Here is a 12,001-nt window from a genome sequence, read left to right as displayed (position 1 = left end):
GTAACACTTAAAGGGACTCCACTGAGGTCCAAAATGAATTTTAATTTCTTACACAGAACTGGGGCACCTAAATAAAAAAAATGGCCCAATTTAAGGTAAAATTCTGTTTGTACTAGGGGATAAGCGTAGAAAAACCTGTATACATATGCCAAATTCCGGATAACAACTCATCTATGAGATATACATGTAATCCATCCCTTTTAAAAAGCATTTTTACATCACAGCCTTAAGACAATGGTATCAAATAAACACCCTGTTTGTTTGATGTTTTAAAACAATAATATCATGTTTGTATATTGATCAGATGGTTAGAACTCATTAAAAATTTATAAAGTAGTTTTGTAAACATATAAGTTCATCTCTTATCTTGTGCTCTATTGATTTTCACTGAGTGATTTTATTATATTTATGACCATTTTGGTATGTACCCAGTTATTAAGTCCTTACAAATAATATACTATCCACTTGAACATAAATTTGCCAAGTATCAGGGTATAAAAAAACAGAAAATTTTCTCATTAAAACTGTATCGTTGTTTTTCAGTACAAATTTTCAAATATCACAAGTTTTTTTCAATTTATTTGGTTTCAAAAATATCTGAATTCATACCATAAAATGAGTTACTCCTGAATTTAAATGTTTTGTATCTAAATTAATTCCAGCTAATCCGGAAGTGCAAACAAACTACTACGCTGCCTATATGGCAGCCCGAATTTGCCTGCAATAAATATCCTTTTTTTTTCAACTAACTATCAAAAAGTTTTGCTACAGTTACAATTACTAAAGTTATCACAACAGGTTGACTAATCTATTGTTAACAGTAGTGCACTGTGAAGCTATCTCAGTAAAAGTTTGTTTTTGTACTATGAATTTTGCTTGAAAAAAAAACGCATACGCCAGGTTCCGGAAAACAACTACGGACAACCGTGACGTGACCTATTATATTTGTAAAGCATACTGAGGATAGAGATGACTTACTATTTTCCTTGCGGGCAGGTCACACATGATCCAGAATCATAGTATTGTCCGGCACTACAGCTTGAGGCGCAGTCAGTAGCACAATTGCATTGTCCTGAAGAAAGAAAAACCCTATAATTACAATCAGCACAACTACTACTTAAATTTGAAACAAGCATAATAAACGTCCTTTAAAAAAAAATATATAAGAAAATATATTTTTTGGGGAAAAGTGACTTTGAAAATGCTGGCCTAAAACCCCTACTTAAAGGCAAATTTACTCTTCTTTTTTTTTAAAGGTGACAAAACTCCAAATATCTGAAATGTCAGTCAGACCAATTCTCAATGGCAATTATGCATAAATTTTTCCAAACTTTAATACAAACTTCCAAATCTAAATGAAATTCCTGATATCCACATGAAAAAATATCGTAATAGACCAAATTTGTGGTTCCACACATTTAATTGTCAAATTTAATTGTACTTGTTACAATTTGGTTGATATTTGAATGAATTTGGTTAGGATAAACAAAGTTACATAAAAAAATGCCAAAAGAGCCTGAAAGGAGGTTTCAAAAGGTACTAAATATTTATTCCATTAATTAAGCAATTTAAGATACAAATTTCCTAAACTGGGCTCAAAACTTTTCCCAAAAATATATATGAAAAGGCCTGAACTGGTAAAGAAAGTGACAATTTTTTGCCACTTATAATGACCTTGCAGTCAAACCAGGCTCTATACTGTTGACTGACCAACTTCAAAGTTTCATCTTGATATCCCCAAAATTGACAATGAAAATTCCAAATATTTCAAAGCTTGACATGCCCTGGCATTTAAGAAATTCAGGGTTAATACTAAACACATTTAATCAAACATTATTAAACAATAACAGGAGGTAGGCTTGTTTATATACTCTAAAAACAAACTTGCACAATTTATAAACCTGATATCAATATTTGGCCCACCTTAGGCACTACTGGTTGAGTGAAAGGGAATAATGAACCTGTAATTTTTTTTTATTATAACGATAATATCGCTGTGACAATCTAGATTTAACATTGTTATATGTACAATGGAAATTCATAAAATAAAATACTTTTCGAAGTTTTTTTTTTTTTGCATCATTATCATTTATGTCTTAAGCCCAAAGGCTGTGGTCTATGCCATCATTTTGGCCAATTTGGGCAACGTATTTTATCATTTCTAACTGTCACAGTTCAGAATTGTTCACTTTTTCGGGGGAAAAGATGTGTAAGCGGACGAATAGCTCAGTCGGTAGAGCTGCAGAACATTATTCCAAGCTCCCTGGTTCAAGTCCCAATCAAGCTGCACATTTTTCTCATGGTGACATTTGGCACTCAATTTGGGGCTGTGACAGTATATACATGTAGCTCAGAGTTTAATTCACATTGCTCTGTAACCCTAAGAAATTTGTTGAGGAATTTCAATATAGCAGGATTCAGGATTTTTCACTGTTTTGGGGACATGAGTCGGTAGAGCGAAACAATATTACAAGGGTCCGGGCTTCAGGAAACAATTACTAGGTAAGAAACCCAGGAAGAAGTCATCAGGAATGACTTAAAAAGTTTTAATCCCTATGTCTAGATCTCCAAAAATGGGTTAGACATGAAAGGACAAACTATTAAACTGTTAAAAAGAACAAAATTGACTTTATACGCCAAGTTTATATGCAGAACTACTAAGCATTAAACTAAAAAATAAATATTACCGTTTACAGTTTGTACTGTAAGGTATGCACAGCATACCAACAGTATGTTCAAATATCCGAGGTAATCCTTCATAAAGATACTGCCAGCACGGCCCGCGTGCATTGCAGGATTTACATATGTATGAAGTTAAATATGGATTTCAGTCTTATTTTCAATAGTCAACAAACAATATTTACATATATTCAAATGTTATATAAATATCACAAAAACAATCCGAAAAAAAATCTTAAATAAAACTGGATCACTTTTCAAAAATTCGCAAATAATCACTGATTTATCAACAAATACCAAAAAATTGTGCTTTACACGAAACTATTAACTAGTGAGCAACGAAAGTAGACAAATTTGATTCAACTATACATCCTTCTGTGCTGTGTTACGAAACAATTTTAACATAATCTCCGAAAAATCAAAATACGTCCACCTATGCGCTACTTCACGTTTCAACTGGCGCTAATGTAAACAATAAACTTCCGCTTTGGCTTTAGACTGCTTCTACACTTCTAAGTTATTTCGGATAAATACAGAAGCAACAAGTAAATAAAAGTGTACCAGTCTAGATAAATCCTTTTCGGAACACTTTGAATGTATCGGTAATTGATTAGCTACTTGGCAACATGTCAACAACAGGTGCTTCGGGGGGACTTTGCTGCAAAAAGGCGCAAAAACTAAATAAATAAACAAATAAATTAAAAAATAATAATAACGATAATAATAATATATCTACTGTATGTATATAACAGAGATATTTTGAAAAACTTTTATAATGTTTGAACCACCAGTAACTATTAATATTCTTAATGTATATTATAGGCCCTATTTGTAAAATGGAAACCAAATTAAAACACTTGCAATTGTATATTGTTCTTAAATTATTTATTTAGGTTTATATGTTTGAACTTTAAATAAAATTAGCTAGTTACAACATACACTATTTAAGCATATGTATTTTATTATGTAAGTGCCGATGTGCATATTCACGAAAAATACTATTTAATTAAAACATATAATCTATAGATACTAAATATAAAATATCGTTATATTTCCGTATCAAACACGTGCAGAACCCTACATATATAAATTGATATTTCATTGTTACGGTTAACAAGTGATGGCACGAGGATCACAGCTAATCAATTTGTATATATGTATAATACAATGCAACTGAATGTTCAGCTTCAGACACTAACTTTCAGATGTCTTAAATTACTCAATAAAGCGGCACTGCGGCATGATGTTTATCAACCGATAAATTGCCTATAACCGATTATGTACATTACTTTATTAGTTCCAATGTTATTAATTTTGTGAATTAACAGTATATTACGTAAATGAAATGGGGGGGGGGGGGGATTAACAACAACAACAACAACAAAAAATGATTGAAATAATGTGATAAATATGTAAACAAAATTAATATGTGTATATTTCCATCCGCTTTTTTAACAAGCACTAGATGACCAATAAAAATAAAGAAAGTAAATATTTACAGGAAACTAATGTTAGCAAACATATTTTTATAAATGTTTACATGTACGCTCATGAATCTTGCCAACAGCTACAACATATAATGTTCAACAACATATGAACAAGAGCGATCAGTAATCACATGTGTCGCCTCATGATGGCCAATTTCATGTTGGGACAAATTTTGTGACAGACGGACAGACAGACGGACAGTGCACAACTAGACTAACCACTTTGTACTGATCATTTCTGTAAAATTTGGATGAAATTGCACCAGTAGTTTATGAGGAGTAGTCCGGACAAGCTTTTGCGTATCTGGCAACACACAGAAAAAAACACCTTTTTATCAAAGGGCCATAACTCGGCCAAAAATCATTCAACCGGAAAACCCGTGCAATATGCGCAAGGACTTGAGCTACAGATCAATCCTGTAAAGTTTCATTGAAATTGCATAAGTGGTATAAGAGAAGTAGTCTGGACAAACTTTAAAAATAAAAATTATTAAAGGGCCATAACTCAAACAAAAATCATTGAACCGGAAAATGCTGACAATATGCACAACTAGACTTGGTACTGATCATTCCTGTAAAGTTTGGATGAAATTGCACCAGTAGTTTATGAGGAGTAGTCCGGACAAGCTTTTGTGTATCTGGCAACACACAGAAAAAGAAACCTTTTTATCAAAGGGCCATAACTCGGCCAAAAATCATTCAACCAGAAAACCCGTGCAATATGCGCAAGGACTTGAGCTACAGATCAATCCTGTAAAGTTTCATTGAAATTGCATTAGTGGTATAAGAGAAGTAGTCCGGACAAACTTTAAAATTAAAAATTATAAAAGGGCCATAACTCTGACAAAAATCATTGAACCGGAAAATCCTGACAATATGCACAACTACACTTGGTACTGATCATTCCTGTAAAGTTTGGATGAAATTGCACCAGTAGTTTATGAGGAGTAGTCCGGACAAGTTTTGTGACGGACGGACGGACAGACAGACAGACAGACAGACGGACAGACAGACGACGGAGAAGTGATCCCTATATGTCGCCACTACTCCGTAGAGGCGACACAAAAAACCAACGCACGCAAAATTGAAAAAAAAATGAATGAATTTATATAATTTAGTCATCAACCGCATATGGATGAGAGGACAATTAAAGAGATGGCCGTTACTCGTTCACAGACATGCTCAGTTGGTCAACGATGACCAGCATTCTTGCAAGAAAAATACGACATAAGAAAGACAAAACCGTATTCTTTGTCTGTCGAAACGTACAGTTTATGCTCCATTTATCGTAGTAAGTATGCAACTGACGAGCCACTTAAAATAGACTCCACATAGTGTTTTTTTTTCAACCTGAAGAGACTTGACATCTTTTCCGAGATTTGTGTACCTAAAGGAACTTGTGTACGGTGGCCGGAAGCGTCCATTTTAAAGTCGCGAGAAATTTTACCATCAGTTTATAATATGTCGAAGGCAACTTTTAAGTCTGCGAGATTTATGTATGTCAAAATTGTATAAAATGTTGCGGCTTATAGAAACTCTTGATTTTTTCTGTCATACTTCTGCCTTAAAAAGTCTAGTTTTAGCAAGAGTACCGCGATATTTTCTGTCTGCTTAGTACACAAATCCACGCAAACAGTAGACGATTGCGCCATTATAATGTCCGATATTTTGTTTTTGATGCATACCTTGTAAAAGGTCGAGTTTGAGCATTAAGCCTTGACTTTTTTATGCCGGAAAATGTCTCTTTTACAAGGGGCCGTTATTGAGGAACAAAATGTCGCGGCCTATTTTTTTACCCTCGACTTTTTGTAGAATTTCTGCAACACTTTTTTAGAAAGAATAAAATACATAGTAAAATAAATAATAATCGTTTGTGAGTACAATGGCGGTTATTTAAATATTTTACAAGTCCCCTTGTGCACAATGTACAACATGACGTAACTTCCGGTTTCACAAATATGCAAAAGTGTATATCCAGTATAAGAATACATATGATGTTATTATACATTGTTAAGTACAATGGACGAGAACACAGCTGTCAAACATATATTCAAGAAGCGCTAGCCGCGTCTGATATAGATTTTGCATCTGTGTACGAGTCCAGTAGAATCAGTATTGTTCTCCACCATGTTTAATGACCTTTTTATCACAACACTATTTTCTGACATTTTTACAGAATTCTGTAACTTCAATTACAATAAGTAAATAATAAATTAATTAATTAAAAGTTATAAATTAATAATCAAGTAGATAATAAATCAACAAATAATAAATGATAAATAAGTTTATTAAACATTATAAATAAGTAAAATATAATTAGATAAATGAAATAATTAATTAATAAAAATAAATAAATAATAATAATAAAAAAATAATAAATATAAAAATTAGAAAGGAAAATAACTCTAAATCTATGAAAAATATAGTTATTGCCCTTGCGGGCTAATCCTTTCCTTCATCGCGAGATCTATACATCTGTGACGTTTTGAATTGATACATCCGGTGTTTTTTTTATTTACGTTACAACACAAAAGTAAATTATAAAAAACTGCAAAGGGCAATAACTCCAAAATCATTTATACTCTTAAGAGTGTACTTTTTACGCACTGCACTTTTTCTTAATAAATTTTTCTATCAATAAAGTTTCAAGTAGATTTCACTTTGTCTACTTGAAATTTGATCCGTAGAAAAAGTAAGTATGAACTATTTCAAAGGGCAATAACTCCAACATTTTGGGAAACAAAGTTATTATTCTTGGTCTCAACTGAATGTAACAATGTATGAAGGTTTATTTTTCTAATTGATAAATTTTTATGCCCAATTTAAATTGTGACGTACAGACACCGCACGGACAGACAGACGGACATTCAAATATTGGTTTTATAGTAGCTATTCTAGTGTTTTAGACAGATTAAACCAGACAAGTCACATAACTTTTGTGGAATGAATAGCATGCATAAAAGCTACATACAACCAAAGAGTAAGTGCGGTAAGAAAAAAAGACGGACAGATAACGCCAAATTTATAGACTCCGACAGATGATCATAAGTATTGAAATATTGCTGAACACATTTACATAATACATTTTTATAATGTTTAAAAAATATCTGCACTGAGATAAACAAAATTTGTATGCCTTAATCATTAAAGATTTACTTAAATTGTAATTTGAATACAATTTAGGAGTAAATCATGTAAACGTATACATGAATGATGCAGACTGCCCTGTGCTCCGCCTGATTTTCAATAGCAGACAACCCTGCTCACAATCGTTACAACTCGGCTTTCTCCGGCAACTCTTGAAGTCACCCGGGGTGTTCCGATTGTGAAAAGTATAATCAGCCCTGTGAACAAAGACAATGTTTGTAAATGTAAGCCGTCAGTCTATACACCGCAATCAGTGAAACTAAAAAAAAAAATGCTTGTTTCGTATTTTCTTATCAGCTCTCGCTCGCTATTTTAGATAAGTTTGTATTTCAATCGTTTTTCTTCGAAAACTTCGAACAGATTACATGAAGCCTTACTCAGAACTTTATCGCACGAGTTATGGTAAAGTGTCTTAACTTCTTAAAGGAGCTCCACTGTGGTCAAAGAGCCTAAACACATAAAATTTGAATTTTATCATAGAAGTTAACACTCAAAAAATGAAAATATCTGCCTAGGGTAATAAAGAAATTTACTCTGAATTAAAGTTAAAATCCAAAGTAAGTGCAATTCTTAGACCGATTTGAAGCACGCGAAGCACGTTGCAACGCTTTCCATTTTTGAGTCATTTTTCCCTTCTGCAAAAACGGGGGTGATGAAATTATCTGAAAATTTGCACACAGATAATTGGTTTAGACCTTCATCAAATGGTACATAGATTTTGGAAAAAATATTTTCAGTCCTGCCATGTCAAAAACACATCAGTGAAGCCCCTTTAAAGTGTAGTTGTGGTTAAGGCTTGAATGGGTTGTGGGATAAGAATGGAGATACAAATATCGATAAATTACGCCATACATAAGATAAGAGTGTATTACTTAACAATAGTATAAGAAGATAATTTTATGATTTTTTTTAAACTTCGAATTTAACTACGGTGCCGCGTTCAAGGCATTTATAAGTTCGCACTTTTAAGGAGGCAGAGACAAGTTGACATGATGTTTAGTTTGTTTCTTTACACATCAGAATGAGATGCAGCATTTAAACATGAAAATTTGCTTATAGTTATTGAACAAAGATGTTAAAATTAGAGGGTTTATGCGAAACACAAAAAGTAAAATATATAGGAATAATAAGTACATGCAAATCAGTCAATCAATCAATCAATTCATATAATTAATATAGTTCTGAAAAATGAAAAAAGTTACATTATTTTTTTTTATTTTGACAATCATGCCGAAGATGCCGTGCTCTGGTGTTTTTTTTTCAGTCAATTTGCGTGAATTTGTTTGACTTTGATTTTTTTCACTAAGTTTAAAGCTGGTAAGTATAGAATGGTCATAGTTATGTTGTTTCATTGAAAATAGCTGGTGTTAAAAGCAATAGCAGCAACAGCAGCAACAGCACCGGCAGCAACAACAACAACAACAATAACAACAACACGACAACAGCGGTATCAGCAACACGTATTCTCATATTTTGATTTTTTTACCATTTAAATTAATCAGTGGTAAGACAATTTTGTCGCAGGCTTATATCAAAAGTCAAGTTCAATTTAGTGTCCATTTTTGACATGAAGATGTAGTTTCTGAAATTTTATTTATCGTATCTTAAAGTTGGCTACAATCTTTATGAAATCTTGATCATGATAGCATATATCTTGTCGTTCTTATTTAACCCCCCCCCCCCCTCAAGCCGCTTATCTAACAGCTGTAGCATTTTCAGAAAATATTTTGAATTGTGTTTTTTTTATCAAAATAAGATAATTTGAACGTTTCCACTAAATTTGTTATCTTCTTTGCAATACCTAATACTATTATACTATTAAAAGAAACAAGGGTACAAATAAAATCATGTTACATTGTCTTATCACACGCAATGTGATTCGATTTAATAGATTTATCTCGAATCCTAAGAAGAAACGTTCAACGGTAAGGAACATATTTTATAATTATGAATTTTTATCTGGACATTGTTTCATTAATTAAATGATGTACACATTTTTCTTTTTTCAACTTTAATTTTTTTTCCCGCTGTTCCAATCGATTATTTTTCTGTTTTCTTAATATTTCAAACATTTTGAAGTAGGCCTTTTGATGAAATAAAATGCGTATTTTCATTTTCCATGTTTGCATTGTAGTTTTTTTTTTCACTGCAGTGAAACCTGTTTTCCGTATTTTCACTGTTGACTTGCCGGTCTTTTTCCTTCTAAATTCAGCCAATGCACAACATTAAAAGGAAAGTCTTTAAAACAATAAGGTCAAAAAAACAGAGAAACAGTAAATAATTAAACAGAAAATTCAAGTTTTTTTCCTATTAATACGGGATTTATTTTCATCTTGTGGTATGGAAATAATCATGTTTCATATGTATATTTATAGATGTTCATACCAATCAAAGCAATTAAAGCTTTGGTAACATATTTGAAGCAATGTTTTAAAAATGTCCAAATAATACATTTTTTGGGGGGTTTTTTTTAATCATTTTTTTAAATACTTATTGAAAATATCCCCAAATGTTGACCAATCCACTTTTAACAACAATAAAAAACTCAACTAATGTTCTATACTGTCCTAAATTGTCCGTGATGATACTATTTTGTGACTATAGTATTTGGGGTACTTTATTTTGATTTGGTGTAATTAATTATGATTTGGTGTAATTCATTTTGATTTGGTGTAATATATTTGACAGTAACATGTTCATGTTTAAATGACAGGATATTGTTTGAAATATAATACCTTATTGACTTTTAAAATAATTTTTATTTGCTTATGCAATTCATTGAACATTTTCATATCCTTTTTCAGAACAGCAATTCTCATATCTCAATAACGAGCAAATGGGCAACACAGCTTCAAAAGTTGTTGATATTGGGTTACGAGCGGTTTGTGTGGCAACCAATGGGCAATATGGGAAATCGGATGAAGGTTACCACATAGGGCCTTTAAGGTTGAAAAACGATTCAATAAAATTAAAGCTCAAAGTAGGAATTTTCAGCTTTGGTATAAACCTTGGCAAAAACGAATTTGGTAGAATTGGCGTTGATGCAAGTTTTTCCTGTGAGGTCCCTGGTGTTGGTGTAGGGACATTAATGCTAGGTACATATATGGATACTGATGGCATATACGTAGGACTGTCCACGTCTAATGACATGGGTCCAATAAAAATAGACAAATGTTTATTAGTAAACGAAAACGGTTGTTTGTTAAACACTGGCGTTACTGGACCCATGATGACTGAAATCAAGTTCTCACACAATACAGGTTTATCTGTAGGTGCTCTAGGCATTAGTGTTAATGAAAACGGAGTGATAGAATTCACAAATTTTGAAAAATTTCTAGCTGTGAAGCTTGTTGAAAAGGTAAAAGGGACATATACATCAAGTAACTTGAAAGCAGAAAAACAGAACGAAAAATCAAAAATTCTTTTCTTTTCGATGACTATGATATCATCTGCAGCCTTTGTATTGTTAAATTGTTTATTATAAAAATCTTTAGTAATGTTTATCAAATCAGTCTATATAGTTTTCTATTGTGATAAAATTTTAAACAATTGTTTTCTTTGCTACGTTCTGTTTAATCTGCAATGCCTTTTAAGAGAATATTATTGCATTCTACGATGCTACGGGCCGGTTAAGGATAAGTTAATTTTTGATAGAGCCGTGGTCAGTATTATAATTCTTCATATACATTGTAAATGTGACACATGACTCTTCATCAGTAAATGATTCAGTATAACAGTATACAAATTACCCAAATTCATAAACATCTCTTTTTAAACAAGTTAACAATCATAATCTGTTATAGAAGTTTTCCTTGGTTGTGGTTTACCTCGCATCAACACAGTATAGGTCATATAACATTTTCCAGCTTTACTGGTGGAGTCATTATTTCAGACTTCTAACGGGGACAAGACTCGTTTGTACAGCGATATAGCTAGGTTGCGTTTCATTAACAACAAAAGCGTGCGCTCTACAAAATGTCAAGCTGTTTAAGAGCTCATCTAGTTAAAAAACATAATAATCTCTTATGATAAATCATTTTGAACACTTACTAATGTTGTTATGTGCTCTACCATTTGAATCAATAATTGTGTTGTGTTGTGTAATATTGTGTAGTATCACATGAACCACATACACGTACAATTACACTGTCTTACGATACAATTAAACATGAAGCACTCAATAACGCAGTCTTATTAAGTATCAAAGAACCCACACAAATACGCTGCTGTCTCATGTAATATCATATGGACAACAAATTTAAATAACGCTGTCTTATAAGTTATGAACAACACGATTACGCAGTCTTATGTAAAATCACATGAACAACACAATTACCCAGTTTTATGTAAAATTACATGAACAACACAATTACACAGTCTTATGTAAAATCACATGAACAACACAATTACACAGTCTTATGTAAAATAACACGAACAACACAATTACACAGTCTTATGTAAAATCTTATGATAACACAATTACGCAGTCTTATGTAAAATCACATGACCAACACAATTACACAGTCTTGTGTAAAATCACATGTACAACACAATTACGCAGTCTTATGTAATATCATATGAACATCACATTTACGCAGTCTTATGTAATATCGTATGAACATCACAATCAGGCAGTCTAATGTAGTATCAAAGAAACCCCACAATAACGCTGCTACATTACGTTATAT

At 32.2% G+C, this 12,001-nt stretch overlaps 1 protein-coding gene across 1 annotated transcript in view; it reads right to left on the bottom strand.

Annotated features, from left to right (window-relative positions):
* The window catches only part of LOC132722710 (uncharacterized), a 136,736-nt gene extending 133,615 nt beyond the window's left edge, over positions 1-3,121 (bottom strand). The window contains 2 exon segments of the mRNA XM_060707239.1: positions 979-1,072; positions 2,688-3,121. Of these exon segments, the coding sequence (XP_060563222.1) occupies positions 979-1,072; positions 2,688-2,790 (197 nt within the window). The 5' untranslated portion in view covers positions 2,791-3,121.
* Between the last annotated feature and the right edge of the window lie 8,880 nt (positions 3,122-12,001).

This window comes from Ruditapes philippinarum, unplaced genomic scaffold (assembly GCF_026571515.1).
Source record: "Ruditapes philippinarum isolate M1 unplaced genomic scaffold, ASM2657151v2 ctg3472_1_1_1_1, whole genome shotgun sequence".
Taxonomy (NCBI): Eukaryota; Metazoa; Mollusca; class Bivalvia; order Venerida; family Veneridae; genus Ruditapes; species Ruditapes philippinarum.
Note: the sequence above shows the minus strand (reverse complement) of the source record. Positions and strands in the feature narration are given on the sequence as shown.